Genomic DNA, 23222 nt, shown 5'->3' with positions numbered 1-23222 from the left:
TGGCCACCATTTTTAAGCAAAGTCAAGTTTTAGAAAATATAATGTCTGCATAGGGGTTAGAATAAAAAAATATTGAAATTTAGAAAATGGTCAAGCAACCAGAGCTGGACCATTCGGTATTGACTGACCCATATGCATTCTGGACAAAAAATCTGGTTTTGGTACAATTTCTGTGAACTAAAAGTGGATACACAACATAGTAATGCTTTTCCGACTTATTCAACATTTCTAACAATATTATGTGAACTCATATTAGTGGTAATTTGTGAGTGTTTCAGGACCATTTGTCAAAAATATAGCTGTATGCCAGTGGAAACATTAGTTCCACCCAATACTGAAACCTGTGATATTTTTACTATGAAAAATATTACCTTTCTGTTTTTTATATTATGTTTGACATGTATTGATTATGCTTGTAACAATTTTCATTGTGGTAAAACCTGGGATTCCCTATCAAACAATTACCCAAAGTTGAGTGCCTTTTTCATCACAAAAAATTTCTTTCTTTAAAGATTTTTCTACTTTCTGAGTAGGTAAGAGTGTCAATACAATCATTTTCTGTTAGGGCTGTCCTTCTTCTCTCCAAAAATACCTAAATCATCACAATGTTCCACATAGTTTCCGAGATATGACATGTTTTGTGTCACATGGTGCGTTTGTTTGTCCCAGCAATTTCTGAAAATCCTCAAATTTTCAAGGATTTGTAACTTTTAAAATATTTGTTGGACAAGTAATATTACATATTTGTCATACTGGACAAAGTATTAGAAAAAAATGGAAGCAAATCCGTGACTATGAAGCAACTTTTTGTCTTTCAATTGGATGATTTCACGTGAAATGACACATAAATGGTCAGTCTCGATTCGATAATTGGCAATTTTGCTTTATTGAAAGCAAGAAAAATTGAATTCTAATTATTTATTTCTGATATGGGGCTGAAGTGTCCCGATCGAACTGAAGCAGTGTTTCGGGCGAGGGAAATACACTGCTTGCCCCCTTAGAGAAATCCCTGCGGAATAATCTAGGAATGGGAAAGAATAGCCCGAAATGGCACATTCTTTAGTTGCAGCTTTGGCAGGCATTCCTTCCCGTTACTCTGCACTCATGTGTTCCCTTACGTCACGTCTTGGCAGTTACGTCACAGGCAAGGAAGACAACGCGCCTCCATTCTCAGCCCCCCACCTTTCGGTTTACGGTCCACGGCATCATAACGCCAGCCGCTCCATTCTATCGCCCCAGCTGCCTGGCACGCGACGCATAACCTCACCTGCCGATCTGTCGCCCCTCGCTTTTATCCCTCCTCCCCCCAACCACCGATTCGTACGGGGAGCAAATATGCAAAGTAGTCTGTGCCTGTGTGGGTCATCGGGCAAAGCGTGGCGTTGTTTGGTTGCCATGGCTACGCAGCTGCCGACCAAGCGGCTGAAGGGTGAATAAAACGGGACACTCGTCGCTGTCAGTGTTGCCACATGAAGGGAAATTTATCTTTCTGAAGGGAAATTCCAATCAAATTTAAAGCCAAAAGGGACAAGGGAATTTCGATGAAAAATACGAAAATTTCAGGGAAATTTGAAAGATATCAGACTGAATAAAACACATTATAATAAGATCTACTTCCACATTCACATTTTTTTTTCTGTCACTTCTTATTTCCACTTCATTGAGTTTAAGCCTTTATGGGCCTGGTCTGATTACGCAGTGCAACAAATTTGAACTTTGTGTCTTCCCGCGAGATGAAAGAAGGTGTTATTTACTATATCAAATACGCTGATTACGAAAATGAAATCAGAAATGTTTCATCACGTACCAATTTTTCTGGAAAAGATATGCCACATATACCACTTAGCCTATATTTCATGTAGTTAGCAATATATTGTAATTCATGAAAGACAAAGTAGCAACTTATACAGACACTTGGAAACTACTCCATTACAGTACAGGAGCATCCTGTAGCTGGATTAAATACAGATCATGGAACAAAATTAATTGTTTGTATTACAAAACATAAAAAAAAGGTACGAGAAAGCTGCAAAAAGCTTGAACTGTACCTACAAGTTAGGAACGTGTCCTGGAAACTTTCCGTTTGTGGGTGGATGGTGAAACTTCTTGTAGGAGTGTCCAGCAGTAATCTGCCAAAAAGTTTGGTGACCATCTTCCCGTATATCATCTTTCCATGACAGCGATATCTTAGTGAAATCGCTCACCATGTTGGTCACTTACATCTTCAAGATTAGGCGAGAAAAAGTCCAAATGAGAATGCAGGAAATGTACGTATTTTCAAAGACATGTTGCACCCCATAGCCTTGTAACAGTCCAGCACGTGTTCAGTCAGATCCCTGTAATTGTCAGACCTGTCGTTACCCAAGAAATTGTGCATACATCTTTGAAGACAAGACAAGCTGCCTTCTCCGTATGTCAGCAACTCTTCAAAGGTTATGTATTTCATCAAGTCACGAATCTGGGGCCCAATGAAAATACCTTCTTTAATTTTTGCAGTTCTAATCGCAGGAAATTTGGACAGTAAAAATTGAAAACCCCTCCCATCTTTGTCCATTGCTTTCACAAAATTCTTCATGAGGCCCAATTTCAGATGAAGCGGTGGTAACAGCACACTGTCTTTGCCAACAAGGGGTTCATGCGACACATTTTTTTCACCCGGATTGGAGCTTTCTCTCGAAGGCCACTGTTTCTCTACATAATGGTTTTTCCTTACCCTACTGTCCCAGTGACACAAGAAACAGCAATATTTTGTGTAACCAGTCTGCATTCCCAGCACAAGCCCCAGAACTTTGAGATCACCACAGATTTTCCATTTGTGGTTTGAATAGCCAATATACGTCAGAAGTAGTCTCATGTTCTGGTAGGTTTCTTTTAACTGAATGGAATGGGCCAATGGTATCGAAGGTTTCTCGTTTCCGTTATGCAAGAGAACAGCTTTCAGACTACTTTTTGAGGAATCTATGAATAGGAGCCATTCTTCCGGATTGTGAATCATTCCAAATTCTGTAAGCAGCCCATTTATGTCATTACAGTATACCAGACTCTCTGCCATTGAGAAAAAAGTGGAAAGACCAAGCTGTCGTGTACGGAATGATATACTAGTGTTTGGTTGTAGCAGGTTTTTTTCTTGAAAGATTCCGATCTCTTACAAGATCGTTCAATTCTGCCTGTGACAATGGCTGTGGTTGGGGCTGTGATGTAGATGGCGTGTAATCAAGATCTTCGTGATCATTACCATCGTCTGTTTCATCTTCCACTGGTGGTTTTGGAACTGGGAGAGAATCAGAAAGCAGAACTGGGCGCAATGCAGATTCCAAATTTGGATATGAAACTGTGCATTTTGATTTACTTGAGATTCCTGTTACTTTCGTTAAACAAAAGTAGCAATCTGTTATGTGGTCTCTAGGTTTCTTCCACAAATGTGGTACGGCAAATGGCATAGATGGGTGGGTTCTATGCAACCAACCTCTTAAATAGCGTGAGTAACGTGAGCAACAGTTCTGTGGTGCCCAACACTTACCCTCATCTACCTTTGATTCAAAATACAACTCGTACGCCTTTTTGACGAGCGGGGAAAGAGGATGTCTTTGCGACTTCGTCGCAAACTCACCACACACATAGTAAGAGAAAAGGTTTGGTAAATTAACACACATCCTAGACATCACTGAACACAAGAAACACGCGAACACGCATAAACATTATTCTTCACGTTAGGGTATTTTCACGACACACACTGCAGGAACAGACACTGGTTGATCCCACTAGCAACTGACTGATGCAAATAACTGCAACTCCACTATACCACAACCAAATCTATCCCTTCACTCTCCAACCCCTCTCCTATGCGATGTCAAGCCCTAGTATCAGGCTGGGCTGATAAGCGCCGCGACAACAATAACATGCAGTCGTGCGCTGATAAAATTGTGTTTCCAGAGAAAAGTTTAGGTGATAGTGAAAAACTGTTTTCACTATCGTCATCAGGGTACTGAACTACATAGGAAGCACATGTTTTTGTTCTGCGGCAATTTTCATTGTCGCACAGTGTTATGTAAGATTTCAGGATTGTTTAATATTTTTTGTTTATACGAACATGAAAATGCTAGCTACTACTACTTATTATTATTATTAAACATGATTTCTTAGTTGAAGGGAAAAATTATTCGAAAAAGGGAAATTTTGCTCCTTGCAGAAGGAAATTGTGCGAAGAGATTGTGCCAACACTGGTCGCCGTAGTCTTGCCACGCTCGGAAAGCTAAACATCACCTTCAGTAAGCGCAAAAAAAGCACCACTGACGAAACAAGAAGGTGGCGGAAAGGGATAGTATCGTGACCGAGAAGGACTTCAAAAATCGAGACGAGGACAACACCAGATGATTTGAGACTTGTCGAGACGAGGCCAGAAACGAGACCGAGATTTAGTATTCGAGTCACTCGAGACTTTGGTATGATATTGAGAATTTTACCTAAACAAAATTTACTTTGCGACTTCTTCATACATACTAAGCGTATTTCTGCTTGATTATTTTGATAAGTCATGTACTTTGGTTCAAAGTCAATCCATTACTAACAATTTGTGCTGCGTGGATATGTACATTCAGGATATTTTTTTTGCCGAAAGTTCGCAGCGCAGAAATAATGCTTCAAACAGAGAAACGTTACTAAGAAAAGTTGTTTGCCTTGATGACGTTTGTACGTTGTGAACGTCTGTGCGGTGACACGCCGAATATGTTGTTTATACTATATACAGGATGTTACATAAAAGGTAATTGTGTGTTCTGGATACTTTCCGTTACCTTTTATTGTAACACCCTATATTTCGAGACTCGTAATGAGACTGAGAGACGGCGAAGCTTCAGTTTCGTCTCGTCTCGATACCATTTCTCATGTTGTGACGCGGCAGGTCTCGGTATTATGCGTAAATTCGAGACGAAACGGATCGAGAATTTGGTAAGTGAGAGAGGAAGGAGTATGAATGTTTCACGTGAATCAAAATTTCTTTACCATACATCTAATTCTCAGATATGAAAGGGGGTTGTCTTTTGATTATTTTATAATACGTCGCCACAGAAAAGATATGCAAAGTGCTGAGGAAAGTTGGTATGAGAACTTACAGGAAGGGAGGACGCACTGTTTTAAGTATAGCCAGCAAGAAGAAGGAAGAAAAGAGAGAGAAAGAAGAGGAGGGGGTTATCTACGAGGTGAAGTGTAGAGTATGTGAAAGTGTATATATAGGGGAAACGAAGAAGAGACTTAAAGACAGGTTAAAACAACACATGGATGATGTGAGACTGAAGAGAGACAGGAATGCCATATTCAAACACACTAGAGAAACAGGACATGAAGTTGAATGGGATTCGACTAAACGAATAGGAAAAGAGAAGAGAGAACTAGTGAGAAAATGGAAGGAGGCCAAAGAAATAGAAAAGAAAGGAGAAGACATCATGAATTGGAATGGAGGACTCAAGATAAACAAGGAATGGAAAAGTGTGTTAGAGAAAGTTGAAAGGATGAAGAAAAGGAATGAAGGAAAAAGAAGTATGAAGAAGGAAGAAAGAAGAGAAAAGAAGAAGACGAGAGGAGGAGGTATTCATCCATATCCAAAAAGGCAGGAGGGGTGGGGGAGTGGTAAACAGGTCGTTCTAGACTCTTGCTAATCTTGAACTGTCAATCAGTGTAGTAGACCCATTAGTCAACAACTGTCAGGAGGTGATATGTTTAATTCCTTTGGAGAAATCTTCCTAGATAAGGACTATCAAACTGATTTGTTTGTGTGACTAGTGACCCTGCTATGTGTATGTAATCTTTCTGTGTGTAGTATACTTCATCATTTTAGTTTAGTTCGTCGTCTGAGGATGACCCTGATACAGGGTTGAAACGTCACCTGTTAAGTGTTTTTTTTATCTTAATAAACTGCCTTGGTCAGCAACTTAGTGTTCTTATGTATACTATGAATTAGCAGCCAAGGAAAAACTTCAAAAGCATTCAAACTCGCTTTGCTTTTCCTACATTTGTGGTATTTATCTATTTCCCAGATTAGATCGCGAGAAGAACGAGACGATAAAGAGAAAGGAGGTGTCTGAACGCGTTGAGTAATCTCATCACCGAAGGTTCCGAGTTAGAGTCTCGGCCTGGCCATTGATGTTGTTAGTCTCTGAGCAGGGTATTCATCAATTTTAACTTATCATCATTCAGCGTCACGATGAGCCTAAAGGAGTGGAGGAACGACGCGAAACAAGAAAGCCTACCTCATGGCATGGTGGTAGCATTGTTGCCTTGTAATCAGAGTTTCCAGGGTTCTGTACGCGGCGGAGAAACATCATGCAATGATTCGGATACCACTTTACACTGTAGTCCTTAGTTTATTTGAAATAGATTTAACGAACTTTTCTTTGGCAAAACAAGAAATAACACGAGACACGTACTTGTAACCTGAGACAGCTACCAATAAGATCCTAAACGTTCTTTTTATGTGTGAAAGCAATCTACATTTGGAAACTAAATGCGAAAAATGGAATAAATACTTAAAACAATTGTAAAGCAGTAATAGACGTGAGGCGAATTACCACGAGCCATAATCAAAACCAAGTACGGGAATAAACGCGCAGTTGTTTTCTAAACCATTACGTGTTAAAGAAATCACCATTCTTACACAATATAAATGTTGCTGTAAATTTTCCCTCTGGGGGATATTTCTCATAACTGAATATCCCTCTAGCGTCGCTGTGCAGGATCTATCAGTGTTTCTTTCACGACTCGATCTTCCATAAAAACGACGCTCCGTTGCTACAATGCAACGCAATCAAGATACTGGAAGAGCAGGTTGACGATGGTTCCGCAACGGAGCGTGCAGCCCAAGCGGTGTGACGAGTAGTGGCTTCTAGCGGAGCAGGCAGATGTTATCACAGACCAGCCCTGCAGATTTCTTTCTGGGTGGGGAATGATTAACCTAAAGATTCCTGAACCATTAATGTGGTTGCTGGGATAATGTGCTCGGGACGTCGCCAGATAGAACTTTAATAGTAGAAATAATGATGATATTATTATCATGCTTATGACTATTATTATGCAACAATAACAATTATAAACTACAAAAGAATATATTATTATTATTATTATTACTCGCTCCACCAAATGAGTGCATATCCAGCACAACTGTTTTCTTTATTTTATTATTATTGTTATTATTTATTTTTTTACATTTCAATGTAGATAGAGTACGGATATGCAAAGTTACTCTGTTTTGTTATTATATTTTACACTCTTCGTTCAAGAAAAGCTTTGAAAGCTAGGAGCAAATTTTAGCTCTTACATAAAACTCTAATTTTTGGAATTCTGAGAACTGTGAAACCATTTATTCTTTGATTTAAATGGCAGAATATGAAATCATAAACTGGTTATTGTATTTTACCCTAAATATTTTCGATTTGACGAATATTTATTTCGGTATTCTCTTCGAATAATAACTAACTGAACTTTGTATCCGTATTAACTATAAACATTACTAGCATTATGATTTTCTTGTAACATAAAATAAACGATTCCAATTTCTAGGGGTGGGTCAACGGACCCGTTCTAGCCCCCTGAAAGGGGCCCATGTTTGCAGAGATTTCCGAAGCAGTGATCGCCCCCCCCAAAAAAAAATTGCTGCTTGATTTTGAAACTCTGTAATGTCCACTTTCTAGTGGTGTGACCGTGCCCCATATTATTTTAGTGTACAGGAATTTCGTTGGTAGTTACGTTATTACAGTCGATTCGAACCCAGGACCTTCGTACAAAGAACCTGAAATGCATCAAAATCAAGGTTGATGAACTTTCCATGCATTAATTGACACAAATGAATTTTAGTTTTTTTTTTCGAAATGATGCATTTTAGTCCATCACAGAGAATGGCAGTAGAAATAGTACCTATTGTGATGCACCTCTGGAGTCAACATATTGTGTCAGTCAACACATTTTGGATTCTATGTGTATAGAATCTAAAATCAAGCAAAACATTTTGAATGCGTTGTTGTAACACATTGTAATCAAGGGGTCCGGGTTCGATCAGCGGTGGATATACATTGCCCAGTTTTTCGGATTCCTCTTTAAATTGTAGGTTCGGTCTTATTTACCCTATCTGAGGATAAATTGGACTTAAAGCAAATAAAACTTTGACAAACACACTTGGACGGGACACAGAGCACATCTCCTTCCCCCAGAAAATTACACACAGAACCCAAAACGTGTCAATTGACACATATATTTTGATTTCAATAACACGTTAACGTGCATAAACTGCAAATGATGCACCTTTCAGTGTGTCAAAATACACATAGGAATGTATTAAAGGGTATTTTTATGAGATGAAGTCCCGTGTGATGCACTAAAATGCATCAATTTGGAAGATCAGACAACATCATTTCGAAGATAACAAAATTACACATTTATCTGTGTCAATTGATGCATTAAAAGTGAAAGTTTGTTATCTTCCAAATGATGTTGTCTGATCTTCCAAATTGATGCATTTTAGTGCATCACACGGGACTTCATCTCATAAAAATACCCTTTAATACATTCCTATGTGTATTTTGACACACTGATAGGTGCATCATTTGCAGTTTATGCACGTTAACGTGTTATTGAAATCAAAATATATGTGTCGATTGACACGTTTTGGGTTCTGCGTGTACACTGACTGTAAGTCAGCATAACCTCATTTTCCTGCATGTTTACAGTTTCCTGAATTACTGCGCGGAAGAGACCCTTGCAAAAAAGGTCACGAACTAACATCTTGGGATGAGAACGAAACAGGAAACGACTCATTTGAAAAAAAAAAATCATCTCAAAATCTTTAAATCTGTAGCTAAGGTAATGCCTTACCACTCTCATACGAGTTTCCTTACACAATGTATAAAAATGTAGCGCACATAGTTTTCAAAGTATCAAGAGAGCCGATGTTCGTCTTAGACCAGTGTTTCTCAATCGCCTAGCCGCGACCCAGTACCGGTCCTGGCATCAATTGTATCAGGCCGCGAGAAATTATTTATTTATTAATATTTAATTTTAAGACTGCATAATAATTATGTGTTCCCATGTAGCCAAATGGTTAGCACTGTCGACTTTGTTTCGATTTCGAGAGGTGCCGGGTTCAAATCTTGGTGTGACCTCCAAAAATGTTGGTATTGTTCCAGCTGCTTGAATAGAACTAGTGGTCACCGGTCTCGAAGGCCAGATAACAGCGACGATGGGACTCGATGCACTAATAACGCGCCACCTCAGAGAGCTCATTCACCACGGCGTTTTGTTTAGTCAGTTTTACATATTATTTCATGTATATATTTTTTTAAAAAAATAGATAAGTATTTATGATACTATTAAAATCGGAACACTTGCTTTTTATCCCTCCGATAGGCGTGTGGGGGTACAGGTGCCCTCCATCGATATTTATTGGGAAATAGCAACACTGAACTATTCTGTGCATGGGTGCTTTTGTGTAGCTGAACGTTCTCTTTTTATTTTTGTTCTTTGTGTTGTTCTGTTGCACTTCTGAGCCACGTAATATTATAAAGTTAATGTCAGTCGCATACTTAGAGGACTAAATACATAACAAGAAAAATACCAAATCGAGAAAGACAGAGCACACAGCAGATTCAGATGTTATACGGAAGTGGGTTAGTGAGGAAAGAAAGGACACGTAGGTATGTGTTAGGGACGTGGGGGGGGGGAGGCAAGGTGCCATAACTGGGAAGGGGAGAAAGGGCAGTTTACTTGCTCTTGGTAGATAAGATTTAGCATAGTGAAGGGGCAAAAAAAAAAAAAAATGTCAAAAGTGACGCCCCCTAATCCCCGCCACTGGTGACAAAAGTGACCGTGTGGCGGAAAGTGAACACGAATTTAGGCGCGTGGGGCACGGCCATCTCCCAAGCACGCCGCTGGCGTTCAACTTTACAATATTATGTCATTTAGAAAGTTCAGCTGATCTTAGAAGAAGCAAAGAAGAACGTTTAGCATGTACTTCTTACCTTAAAGATAGTTAAAGTGTTGAGGGACAGGTGAATGCCACGCGCCTATGCATATTACAGAAAATGACGCACTTAACAAAGGGTTAACAATGGGCTCACGAAGGTTAAGAACCACTGTCCTAGAACGTTCACGTAGCAAGTGAGATTGCCACCCTCTCCAGCGTACGACCGCTGAAAACGATCATTGAACGTCGCATATACAGTATTATTCTTGTGCACGGAACAGACGGCGCTTCCCTACCCGCCAATTTAGTCCACGTTTCTCCATCCTGTATTTAAACGCAACGGCTTCAAACTTGCGCAATTGTCTTGCGAAATACCATACCTTTGAACTTTCAGAGATTCAGAAAAAATAACTTCATTATCCTCCAACTGAAACTTTTAAAGCAACGGAACTCAAAAGAAACGCAAAAATAGAAATCTTTTGACGGACCGTCAGGATCCTGAAAAACCAAGTTTCGGAGGCAGTGAGTGGGTCAAGAGCAATGTTAAGTTAGAATCGTTTCTAGGTAAAGCATTCCCTTTGAAGGCGACCGAGTAAATTTTTAAATGTTTCGAGCCACTCGAAGCTCTCCGAAGTGTTTCGCAATTGGAAACATTGCGACAGAATTTCCAACGGAACGGAGACGATTTGGAATCGAGGTTGCGTTCTCTTTCGGAATTCAATCATAAATTTTTCCCGCCATTCAACTCCGCCAGCTTACTTCCCGGAACTGGAGCTGAAGGAATACTTTAGGTAATTTTAAAAAGAAACTGAGAATAGCGGTAAAATGAGAAAGGAATACCGGAACATACAATAAGGAAATACCAAGAAATGCCAAGTTCCGCAGCTCTTGATTTCATTTCATGCAATGAAATTAATATTAACCGTTACGACTAAATTCCACATAGTATTCTACACCCTGAGAGCCGCATTCTTGCAGGTTAACGATGCTGTGGCGTCTGAGCATTCGGTCAGAGATTTTGTAGTATGTAGCTTAAGTCAGGGGTTTTCAAACTTTTCCGTTTCACGGCGCCCTTAGTGTTTCAAGATTTTCCCGCGGCGCCCCAAGTCAGAATGTAGGCCTATTTAACACTTGCAACGCTCAGTTAGTGTGGTTACTTTCCTTGTCTTAAGTTAAGTGTTTATTATTTTTTTATTTCAAATTCAGAAACATTTTATGTGTAAAAAGTACTAAATAAGCACATATTTGGAACAATCAAATCATTTCAGTGAAAATTTTGGAACATTTCGCAGCGGCCCTGTAAGTTAGCCAGTGCGCCGCGGCGCACCCTTTGGGAACCATTGGCTTATGTGATACAAAGGAACACAAAAACGTGTCAGTTTTAAAAAAAAATGTTGACTGCACCAACACGGGACCTTTCCGATGGTGTAGTGGTAACGTAATTGACTTGTAATCAATAGGTCCCAGGTTTGATACGTGGTGGAGGCACTTCGTGGTTTGGATTGCATTTTAAACTGTAGGCCTAGTTCAGATTACAGCCTATCTATACATATCGTTGACTAAAATGCATAAACTGCTAATGATGCAAACGAAAATGCATAAAAGGGTACTTTCATCGGGTGATGTCCAGTGGGATGCAAAAAAATGCATTAATTAAGATTACACATAGTCGTTAGAAAAACCAAAATTGCACTTTTATCTGTGTCGATTGATGCCCTAAGAGGGAATCAATCTTGATTTGTTTGCGTTTGAGTGCTGTGTGTATGTGTGAATTCACATCCATGCATATGCGAGCGTGTTTGATGTCTTGCTTTCTCTTTCAGTTATTTTACATCACTCGCCTACCTCTTGTATTAATCGCGACGATGAAAATTATCCAACACAATGATACAGCCTGGGATCTCTGGTTTCGTACCACGTTAAGCGGGCTGACCACTCCTCCATGGAGGCCGTCAATGTCACGTATACAATATACATGTATGTACAGAAATGTGTGCGTGTAATGACAACAAAGAAGAATTCTATGGAAATATTACTATCTATCAATTCAAAAGTATTGACATGCTAACAGCATGAAAATTAGCACCAACATTCTGAATTAGTAATAAGCTTTCTCTGAAAGAATATTCACTTTGTTTACTCGTTTCTTGAGATGGAATATTTCTATTCTAACCTGTTTAAATATTGGGCAACTCTTATAATAGCAGGGGGAGACACTATCAAAGGAAAGAATCTCATACAACAAGTAAGGGGAGGGGAAATGGGCTCGTGGGCAAAAGAAGTTAAAGGTAAACTATTCGAGATCGGGTTGGATTGGGTTGGGTTGGGTATGGGAAGAAGAGCACGTAGCCAAGAAACACTTGAACTCGTTAAACAGCGACTAGAAGATATAGATCGGCAAATAATAACACCATGGAACTAAAATTTGTTTAAGTGAAATTTTTTCCTGTTTCCGATGCAGTTTACTACAAAATACTATAAAAACACAATTTTACATGTTGGGAAATTGTTTTTAATTAAATGACAACGAATTTCTGATTTTTTAGTAAATTCATGTATTTGGGACAATGAGAGCTGGCTTACACTGATAAACAAGTTTGAACACATGTCAAAAATATCCACCTAAATGTGTCATTTGACACATTTATTTTCATGCATTTAGGTGCATCATCCAGTTTTATGCATTTTAGTGAATCATTTGATGCACTTAGGTGAATCTTTCGGTTTGATACATTTTCAGTGTGTCGTTGGTGTCAAAAAATGATGCACTTTTGTGTCTCAATTGACACACTTTGAGTTCTGTGTGATTCATATGTACCTACCTCTCTTTTCACCGCATTGTGTCTCCACCCCCAATCTCAGCCATACTACTCCCTTTCTTGCTTCCTTGCATACTTTATTCATATGATTCGCTTGTTCCCATTCCCGAATGTCCCTTGCCTGGAGGTCTAGTGATATTTTCGTTGCAGTTTCCATGATTACACCATGTAACAATTTTTTTTGTTTATGATAAATTAGGTCAAAACTAATATGTATGTGGTATTGCTACCTTCATGTAATTATTTTTCTGGTAATGGTGGTCAATTATATGAAATGTATTGGTTAACATGAATTAAGCATAGCAAAATTCATGATAAGATAAAACTGTGCAACCTAGTATTCTAAAATCTGTTTTGTTTTGTTTTGCAGGGTCGCAGTAAGTAAGGATGGTATCTTCCCGTCCTTGTAAGCATTATACAGACAGTTTTTGCTATGTGTGTGGCGTCTTCCTTAGTTCACAGGCACTAAAGCATAGGATAAAGGAGGGCAACAACTTCGGCTCAGCACTCAAATCTTATTTCGGTATGTCTGTGGGAGACCAAGACAAAAAATGGGCACTACATGTTGTGTGCGGATACTGTAGATCCACTCTCGAAGCCCTGGTGGAAGCGTCATGAAACTTTCTCACAATACTTCACTCTCACAGAAACAATATGCTATTGATACAGTGTGGATGGCCTTTTCAAAGAAATAGGGTTTGAATATAACCCAAGGGACTGGCGGCTCTTCATTGACAGCTCCTGCAGGAGTCTTAAAGCTGTCCTCCTTCACAATGGAAATGAGTGGCCATCAATTCCAATCGCTCATTCGACTCATCTAAAGGAAGATTACTCCAGTGTTCAACATCTTCTGCAGGTGGTAAGCTATGCTGAACATCAGTGGGAGGTAATCGGTGACTTTAAAATGATTGCATTTTTGATGGACTTTCAAGGGGGAAACACAAACTGTCCTTGTTTTCTCTGCCTTTGGGATAGCAGGGATACAGGTAGACATTTTGAGACTGTTGAGTGGCCATTAAGGCAGTGACGTGCACTGAGAAGTAGCTAGTCTAGAAGAGATAGATCAATCAATCTCAAATCTTTAATTATTTTCAAATCACAATATTATTGTTTTGTTGAAGCCACAGTTCACATGCAACACTTTTTTTCACGCGCTTCTCGTTCCTCGGTGCGTTCAGCGGCATAGCTCGCTCTTTCTCCGCCTCACAGTTCCAGGTAGAAACGGGTTTTGGAAGGGAAAGGGAAGATTTCTGCCTCTACCTTCCTTGCCCCCTCGCCCCCGCTCCAATGGTTGAAAGCCCGTGCTTTCAGGTCCTCCAGTCTATCTCCTATAGGACAGATAGGGGATTGGATTCCCTTCGCATCCTTTGCAAATCCTCTACAGAACTAAGGGAAAATGTTCTCTGTATTTACACTACTTTTTACACGTTGTACAATATGTATGTATAATGTGGGATGTACTTTTATTATTTATGCAATTGGAACGTCTTATGTGCAGACAAAAATGTTATGCTTTTTTTAAAATATGGAATATATAATAATTAAATAACAAATATTTGCTCACGCTCTCTCTTGCTCTCGATTTAGTAGTGTTCTATTTAAATATACTAATCTCCTGACCTCCAATAAAAAAAATGGATAAGCTAAACAATCATAAATACGGATGTACTTATTTGGGCAAGAGAACGCGCGTTCTAATTCTTGTTGTTGGTTTGGTTTATTTTACTTCGCTTTTCTGCCACATTTGGTTATCGCGAAAATGAGGATGAGTGATGATATGATGAAACTGATGAACGGACCTCACAAAGAACAATTCAGGCCGGAATTCGTGACGAGCGTGCATTCTTGTTCTTATGTGTTGTACTCTGCCTGCAGTGAATAATGAAAAAATTAGAAATGAAAAATGTATCCCAGAACTCAAAAAGCCAAATGAATATCATTGAAGAATGTAGAAAAAAGGTTTATTTAAAGGTGTGTTTTGTTATCCATCGCTTTTTCTAGCTGTATATATTTAATCGGAATAAGTAGCTATGAGCTTGGAAAGTCGAGAGGGACAATCATAAAGAGAGAATTCTAGGCTCCTGATTTCAGTGCCCTGCAGATGCACTGGTGGAAATTATTTGTATTTTCTTCTCTCTTCCATCGCTTTACCTAATTTCTGCCATGACGATGAAGGTTGATTAAATTAAACGGGTGAAGAGTGGTTGCAAATAAACACTCATGCAAAGGCCAGGGCTCGAGCCCGGATCCTTCAGTAACGATATCGTGAGATGGGGAAATTAGGGAAATCAAGCAATGCAAAATTTTTGAAAAAACATTAATCATATATAAAGATGGTATTTCAAAAATTCAATTGAAAATTACTACTCAGAAAAAATGCAGTTTGCTTTACCGATACCCACGTATCCGAATGGTTAGCGCCTTTCTCTCATGTTTGTTGTCGGCCTACCTCCGTGGGGGAGTGCAAGTGGTCCAGGATCTGTACCCGATGGAGGTATATAGTGGTTCGGATCCCACATTAAACTATATGCCTAGTCCCGATTAGCCTTTCTGTGTATAAAATGGACTTAAAACGTCAAATCAACCATCAAATCAACCATCCGGGGGGAGTGGTTACCACAGCGCGCTACGACAACAGGAGTTCCGTGTTCCAACCCCTACCTGGACCTGGGTGTTCTTTGTGTTTGTCCCTTCATTAATTTTGTCGTATCATCTTTGCGATTAACCAAATGTATCAAAAAAGCTAATCAAATCAAATCATTTAATAATAAGAGTCTCATTCCCTGAGTAATCTGATTTTATATGATTGTTTGATTTGGTTTATTTTACTTCGCTTTCCGCAATATTTGGCTAATCGCGAAGACGATACGATAAAATTGATGAAGGGACACACAAAGATCACCCATTGCCAAGCCGAGATTCAAACCCGGCATCTCTGGCTCGGTAGTCAAATCAAATCGTTTTTGATTTTCGAAATTGGGTGGAAGTTATGTGTACATTTTTTTGTAGTCATTCCTAACTTTGCAATTTTTCCTGTATTTGACGTTCTTCTTTTTGGAATACTGGACCCTAAAAGGGGGGGGGGGTTATGACCCGTTGGGCACACCACTCATTGCTACCCCAAGTGTCGACGTCACCGCACGTCACTGCATTAAGGACGGAGTTAGAGATTGGACAGAAATCCATGAAGTGGGAACGCCTTCTCTAGCAGGAAAAGATCCTAATGCCTCCCCTGTATTTTTCAGGAATTTTGTACCAAATTAAGTGTTTTTTGCAACCTATTTCAGGATTTTTAGAGCCTAATTTAAGTTTTTTAGAACCTATTTTAGGATTTTTAGAGCCTGTTTTAGGAACCTAAAAGAACACTCTTTTAGAACCTAAAAATCCGATGTCTAGTCATCACACTCAACAGCATATGGCAAGGATTCCTTTTGATGCATCTCTTAGTGCATTTTGAAGCACCAAAAGTGCATCCATCATTAGCAGTTTTGTTTGATGGACTAAAACGTGTCGTTGGAGTAAACAATTTTGATGCACTTTTAGTGTGTAGGGTGGGTGACACGTTTAAATGCGTCATTTTTTTCCTTTTCTTGCTCATGGGGGTTGCATACCTGCAAGGGAAAAGTTCCAATACATTTCCAGAAAGTCATTTGGAATAGAGGCGATAAACTATCAGAACGGATTGGCGAACAACACTATACTCTGTACCGGTTATCTTTGAAGCATGCGAACGAAAACAAATCTCTGCTCAAGTACTGACGCGAGATGGCTCCACCAATGAACACGTGAGAAGGATTGGGATTTCGTGGAGGGGGGAAAGCGACTGCAGTTGCCAGCATTCGCAGAAGCGTGTACTGCTTCGCTCTGTCCAATCGACCTACCCCCCTCACCCTTTCTCTGCTGCTATGCGCGGTCTTGTTCCAGAGAAAGCCTGGACATAGTGTAGAGACGTTCTTACTCCATCTCTGCCGTCCCAGAGTCCACATTGGCTGCAATGTATATCCTTGCGACATATGTAACACGCCTACTAGTTGTGCCGTGCGTGTTGCATGCCTGCAAGGGGACCGTGGGAATTAACTGTGTATATTTCTACATATCATTTTTTGATGTGTGCTGTACTGACGTGACATGTGTAAATATTAATTTACGCAAGGAGTTGAAGCAATGTTCGAAGCCCGCACAGAAACAGTATTTTCTAAATTCCGTGTCAACGCACCAGAACAGTGAAACGAAGGTGACACTATGTGAAAGGTGTGTCCGACAAAGGTCCCAGGTTTTCTGTGAATATTTCAAGCGAGGACTTTCGCAAGAGGAGAGTTTACTCTCCACTTGTCGAGGAAGCTGGCGATGGTTGCGAAACACCAGTCTCACCTCTTTGATGTGGAAAGTCCGCCATCGGCCTCCGGGGATTGACCTTACCCAACGGCGTCATGAATAACTCAATACAGTTTCTCAAGTCCACGGGGGGTAAACGTTTTATCAATACCAAGCCAAGTGGAAAGCTAATTCTCGCCCGAGAGTTTAGCAATCGTTCTTCAGCAGATTCCTCCGTGCGCTTTCTACGTGCAAACAGTGACATCGGATCGAAGGAGAAATTAGGTTAAAAGGAATTGTCCATTTCCTGCCTCACGAGAAATCATATGTCGCTATTCGAGTAAAGCGCCGATTCGCTCTTTTTGCACCAAGAACGATGCCGCAATTGTGCAAAGTGTGTGTGTCCAATAGAAAAGATAAGTATCCATCGCAAGGCAGATATTTACTCAAAGGTTGCATACATACAGGATACAAGATGTATGTTTCAATGTCAAGTAGCGTAGTGGCGCCAGAAAATAAGAGTGAGGATGCATGAATGGGGGTGGGGGGAGGAAGGGATATTTTCCCGTTCGCGCAATCACTTCGTGCTAACAATCGAAAGGCTAACAATCGATATGTACGTATATTTTACGTTGCGATATCTCCGGAACTATTCAAGCTATAAATGTGAAATTCGCTGAACTGAAATACAGGGTGCGGCGGAAATACTGAGACGATTTAAATTTGCCAAATCTATATTAAACATCAGAATAACAATGAAAACACTTACATGACTGGAAAGTACATACAAAAGCATTTCATGTGATGGCTATGTCTTGAAAATAATGTCACTCAGGTGGGCACCATTCTCCCTAAAACAAACCTCTGCACGTTGACGTACAGCAGTCACAGCCTTGTGCAGGCAACTGTTACGTCTCACCGATATGTGACCATGCTAACAGACTATCTGCAGCCAGAAGTGCGCAGGCTCGGTCTTCATAGGCGCCGTGTATGGTTCCAGCAAGATGCACACAGCGGGGATATCGATGATGCTTCTTCGTGGGATGTTTGCAGGAAGGATCATGTCACGCCAGGGAAATACCACATGGCCTTCACGTTCGCCGGACTTGTCTCTCTGTGATTTCTTTTTGTAGAGGTTGTTGAAGAAAAAGGTCTACATGACCCGACCTGACACGTTGGATAACTTAAATGAGTCTATTCGCGCTGTAATACAGCAAATTCCACTGGAGATGCTGCACAAGGCTTTGGCTGCTGTACGTCGACGTGCAGAGGTTTGTTTGAGAGAGAATGGGGCCCACCTGAGTGATATTATTTTCAAGACATAGGCATCACATGAAATGCTTTTGTATGTACTTTCCAGTCATGTAAGTGTTTTCATTGTTATTCTGAAGTTTAATATAGATTTGGTAAATTTAAATCGTGTTACGCCTTCTTTAATTTAATAAATTTGTTAGAACATTGATAAAGAAAGAAATAAAAAATGTATAAGGTGAAAAGTTAAAGGTTGTAAATTAAACGATATGTTATGACAAAAAAGTAGAGTTCATAGTTCCGATAAATAAAATATTATGACGTAATCGAAGGATCGCCTATCGAAATTCAGAAGATGTTAGTGTACTAACTTTTATGTAATAAATTAATGGCGGAAGTTTTAAATTTATCTATGTACAAGTATTTATTAACAGGAAAAGATGTATCAAAACCTTTTGAATTATTTATCAAATTCAACTTATGTAAATACTGCACTTTATAATGTAAGTGAAGAAATATTTTGTCTTTATAACTTACTGGTCAGGGGTTCGAGAGTACAGAAATCGGGTATAAATACGACGACATTTCATGGCAAAAGGAGTGGTTTCTTGATATCCGTTCCTGCGTGGGTCTGTTACCAGGCCTAGTGTTGAGTCACTCACACCCTGCAGGAAATGATATATAACTGAGCAAAGTTCCCTTGAACGATTTCAGTCGGATATTTAAGAAATTAAAATAGTAATCGCGTTTCTAAATCCGAAAGAACCCGACTTCTCATTCTCGCGCTCCTAGTTTCAGCATGTACGTAAATGAACTTACCCGAATAAAAACTAGATAAAACTCATGTCTTATGGTTCGAGTTTTTCTTCTACTCATCTAAGACGGTTCCAGTGTGGACTGATGGAGTCCTCATGATGCTGACTACAGGAGCTGTGGGTAATTAACTTAGTTCCTACAACTGCGTGTGTCTGTTAAGATACAGTGTCAAGTCACTCACACCCCGCAGTGGTGGGAACGTAACAATCGTCTCAATATTTCTGCCGCACCCTGTATTTACAGAATTACCGACCATAATTTTGCACCTTAAAATCCTTTCCCTAGTTATCACAATGTTACCCCAGAATAGAAATAATTTTCAATATATCCTGTTTGTATTCTGCCAAATTTTATGTGTAAATATAATAAAATTTCATTACAATTAACAGTCGCCACTGAAGTATTGCATGACTTCATCATCACTAAATATTCGAAGCGGTTGCCTGAAGTTCTGCACTCAGTTTTTTTTACCTCTGTCCTTCTCGTTTCATTTAACATTTTTTTAAAAGTTCAATGTTCAATATTCTGTCAAACATGTACCAGAATTGGCAAGAAATAATTAGTTCGGCTACCCTAAAACTTTACTGATTCTTAAGTGGAGTTGCTCGAGAACGTGTCCGTAACACGTTGATTGAAAACTAAATAATCAAATTACGTATTAATTAGTGCCACTCTGAATGTTATCGACACCGGTTCTTTATATCTTCTCTCGTTGTGGAGTAGTTAATTAGCGCATCGGTTTTTAAATAATCACAGAAAGGTGTTTAAATGAAAAGAGATACTAGAATTACTGTAGTATAGGTTAAAGCACTAGACAAATGGATTAAAAAGCGTATTTCCTGTTTCAGCAGAATTCAGAAACAATTGCAGAACTACTTCTTCGGACAATTTCGTTACTATGGTGTCCAGGGCTATTGATGCTGCAGCATTAGGCCCATTCCTGAAATAGGCCAAGATTGAAACAGACGAGAATTTTCCGAAAGCTGAACATTTTTCTTAGAATGAAATTCCCCAATTTCAGACGTCTAGGCACAGCGTTACTTATTATACAGTTACTATTATTCTTTGCGCTGTGACGTAACTATAACGTCGTTGTGTTTATTGTTCACCGAAGATTTCAAGCATCAGGCCCAATTTCGTCTTAATCCGGCCCTGATGGTGTCAAAGGTAGACGAAATCTTTACAGGTGGCTCTGCTTTGGCTAACTGTAACGCTCTCTCTTGCTCTCTCTCTCTCTCTATCTCTGTGTGTGTGTGTGTGTGTGTGCTTGTGTGCTAGTTACTATCCATTTCTATGTATTTACTTCTTTCCCATTCTTCTCTCTCTCTGTCTTTGTTTCTATGTATCTATCTTCATCTCTTTCTTTCCTTATATATCATACTTTCTTAGCATAAACTGCATTTAAAACTAATTTCTCTCTCTCTCTCTCTCTCTCTCTATCTTCTTTCTTGTTTCCTACCTCTTCTTTTCGTATCTCTCTTTCTCTCTTTTGCTTCCTCTATTATCTATTTCTTCTTCTCTTTCTCCCATTCTATTTCTTATCCCTTTCTCTCTCTTTCTGAGTATCTCTCTCTCCCTCCTTTTTTCTTTTATTTACTTCTCTCTGTTCTACCATTACTGTTTCGGGTCTGTCCGATTGAGTACTCGCCTTGTTATCAGGGAGTCCTGAGTTCGAACCACACAGTAGTACCATGGAATATGGAACGGTTACTTGATGACGTAGGCCGAACAGGGTCATGTAGCCTGCAACACTGAAAATGATATTATACGTCTGGAAACCAGTTGACGACACCATCGAAACTGATTCGTGTATTAGATTTATAAATTGAAGTTTAAGTTGACATTAAATAATATTAATTAATGTAAAATGCATTAAGATTTTTCCAAGCTTTATAGATACAAATTTTCCTTTAACTATGCTTTGTAAAGTTTTTGTGTAAGATCATAATGAGCTCGATTTTTATTTCTTCATCAAAGCAAACCATCATGGATGCCTTCTAATATTTACAACGAGAGAGATAATTTTCATAGAATTAGGTTGAATTTAAAATGATAAAGATGGCACTTTAGTATCCCTGAAAATGTTGAAAGGTTAGTAGTTTTATATTAATAATAATTTAATAGTTGTGCAATGTGTTCTGATATGTGGGTAATGATTTGCCGAAGTGAGTGAACTTGTAGGTTTTCATACGTGTTTTTCGTTTCAGTAGGGGCATGTTTGCAAGTTTGAAAGTCATATATTGTTAAGATGTATGAAGTAATTTATGTATGTTGATGAATAAACTTTGTTCACATCGCTCTCGCAGTAATTGAATTTTACACGTTCGAAGTAACGAGTGCAAGGGAGAGCAGGGACGAATCTAGATACGAGATTTGGCAAAATGAATAATAGTGTGAATGTGATGTTCATTTGTAAATTTTTGGTAAATATGTGATATCGCCCGAACGGATTTCTTCATATTTACAGGAGAAACTACTTACTGAAATCAGTTTCTGTAGCATTGTCGAAGTTCTTCGAGGTATTTTCTTTCGAGGAAACTGAAAACTTCACTATAGAATGCTGCAGAACAAGAAATAATAACTTTTTAGGTAAGAAACTTGCATTTTCTGTAAAGCGACAACATTTTGCCGTTGTTTCCATTATGTACCTGCAGATGGCGCGAGCGTCGAAAGTCACGCGGTCTCGCCAGTGTTTCCAAACGTGCCTTTTTTTACGAGAATTGTTTTCTTTTTTTTAACCATGCTTATCTAACCTAAACCAACCTAACCTAACCTTGCCGGAAATGGTCCGTGGGGCTATCGTGAATGGTTTTTGGGGATATCCGTCAATGGTTTTTAGGGCTATCCGTCAATGGTTTTTCGGGCTATCCGTCAATGGTTCGTGGGGCTATCGTGAATGGTTTTCGGGGCTATCCGTCAATGGTTCGTGGGGCTATCGTGAATAATTTTTGGGGCTATCCGTTAATGGTTTGTGATGTGATGAGATAATGAACACGTAAGTAGGTATTTTTCGGTTAAGAAGGTTGAAACACTGCATACCCACTCCAAATCGACAAAACACAAGCACGACGCACGATGATCCATGACGAGTGCACGCCATATTGTCTGTTACCCAAGCGGAACAAGGAAGACAAATAATGACTCGCAATATGAATAGTTGACACTATTTTATGGAAAAAGTCATAACTTTACCTTAAAGAATCTTCCGCAATGCAGAATAGGTAAGTATCAATGCTAAAATTAACGAAATAAACGAGAGAGAGGTGTTCTGGCGATATCGCATAATTACCAAATTTTTAAACTGCCGTTAACTAATACATTGTCAGTACTGAATTGCGGAATCGTATTAATAGTTTTTTATTTTTAAAAGCGCTCGATAGTGAACTTAGAAAGCATGTAAGAGTAGATAAATATGTTTTATATTCACTGTAAGAGGAGCAAAGTAATTTTAGTGTGCAATGCACACCGAAATCAGATTAAGGAAAGCTTTGGCACAAGTTCATTTTGTTTCATTGTGATAACATCATGCTACGAATGCAATTTTAACATGGTTCGATTTCGATTTACTTCTGTTAACACATACTGCAGAGTTTTAGCCATTACTAAAGATTTTGTTCAATATATGCTTTTATAGTTCGGTTAGGCAGGCAAGTTTGGTTCTCTTAGCATTAAAATAAAGTCTATAAATGCATTCTACTAAGGTTCCGATTTACTTCTATATTAATTCCCACTAGTTTACGACACTTACAGTCGCTTGTCAACGAAAAATACATTGTCCATGAGAAGCACGCATGCTTGCGTAAGGTAAGTTTAAGTTGCTTTTTTTCAACATAAATAGCTTTTTCTAAATCCAAAAAGTGCTCATTAGTGTAAGGAAAGATCAAATTTCGCGTGACAGTGATTCCGAAAACTCTAAGATAATTAGTTTTCCTGTTAGGAGAATTTGAAAAAAAAATCATAAAACAATCTGAACCGTTACCCTTACATAATATTGAAACCTTGAAACAGCTATTCATTTTTTTGTTGTGCAAAAGTTGCAAATTTTAGCTATTGTTTACTTACAACACAGCCACATT

The 23222-nt window shown here is 39.1% G+C and overlaps 1 protein-coding gene across 1 annotated transcript in view; it reads left to right on the top strand.

The window, feature by feature from the left end:
• Positions 1–21157: 21157 nt before the first annotated feature.
• LOC145985806 (venom allergen 5-like) overlaps positions 21158–23222 on the top strand; it is a 40252-nt gene continuing 38187 nt past the window's right edge. The window contains exon 1 of the mRNA XM_083119894.1: positions 21158–21237. Within this exon, the coding sequence (XP_082976020.1) occupies positions 21228–21237 (10 nt within the window). The 5' untranslated portion in view covers positions 21158–21227. The remainder of the gene's footprint in view (positions 21238–23222) is intronic.

The sequence above is a fragment of the Lepisma saccharinum genome, chromosome 3 (genome assembly GCF_977018435.1).
Source record: "Lepisma saccharinum chromosome 3, izLepSacc3.1, whole genome shotgun sequence".
NCBI classification, from domain to species: domain Eukaryota; kingdom Metazoa; phylum Arthropoda; class Insecta; order Zygentoma; family Lepismatidae; genus Lepisma; species Lepisma saccharinum.
The sequence above is the reverse complement of the archived record's forward strand: the minus strand, read 5'-3'. Positions and strand labels throughout refer to the sequence as shown.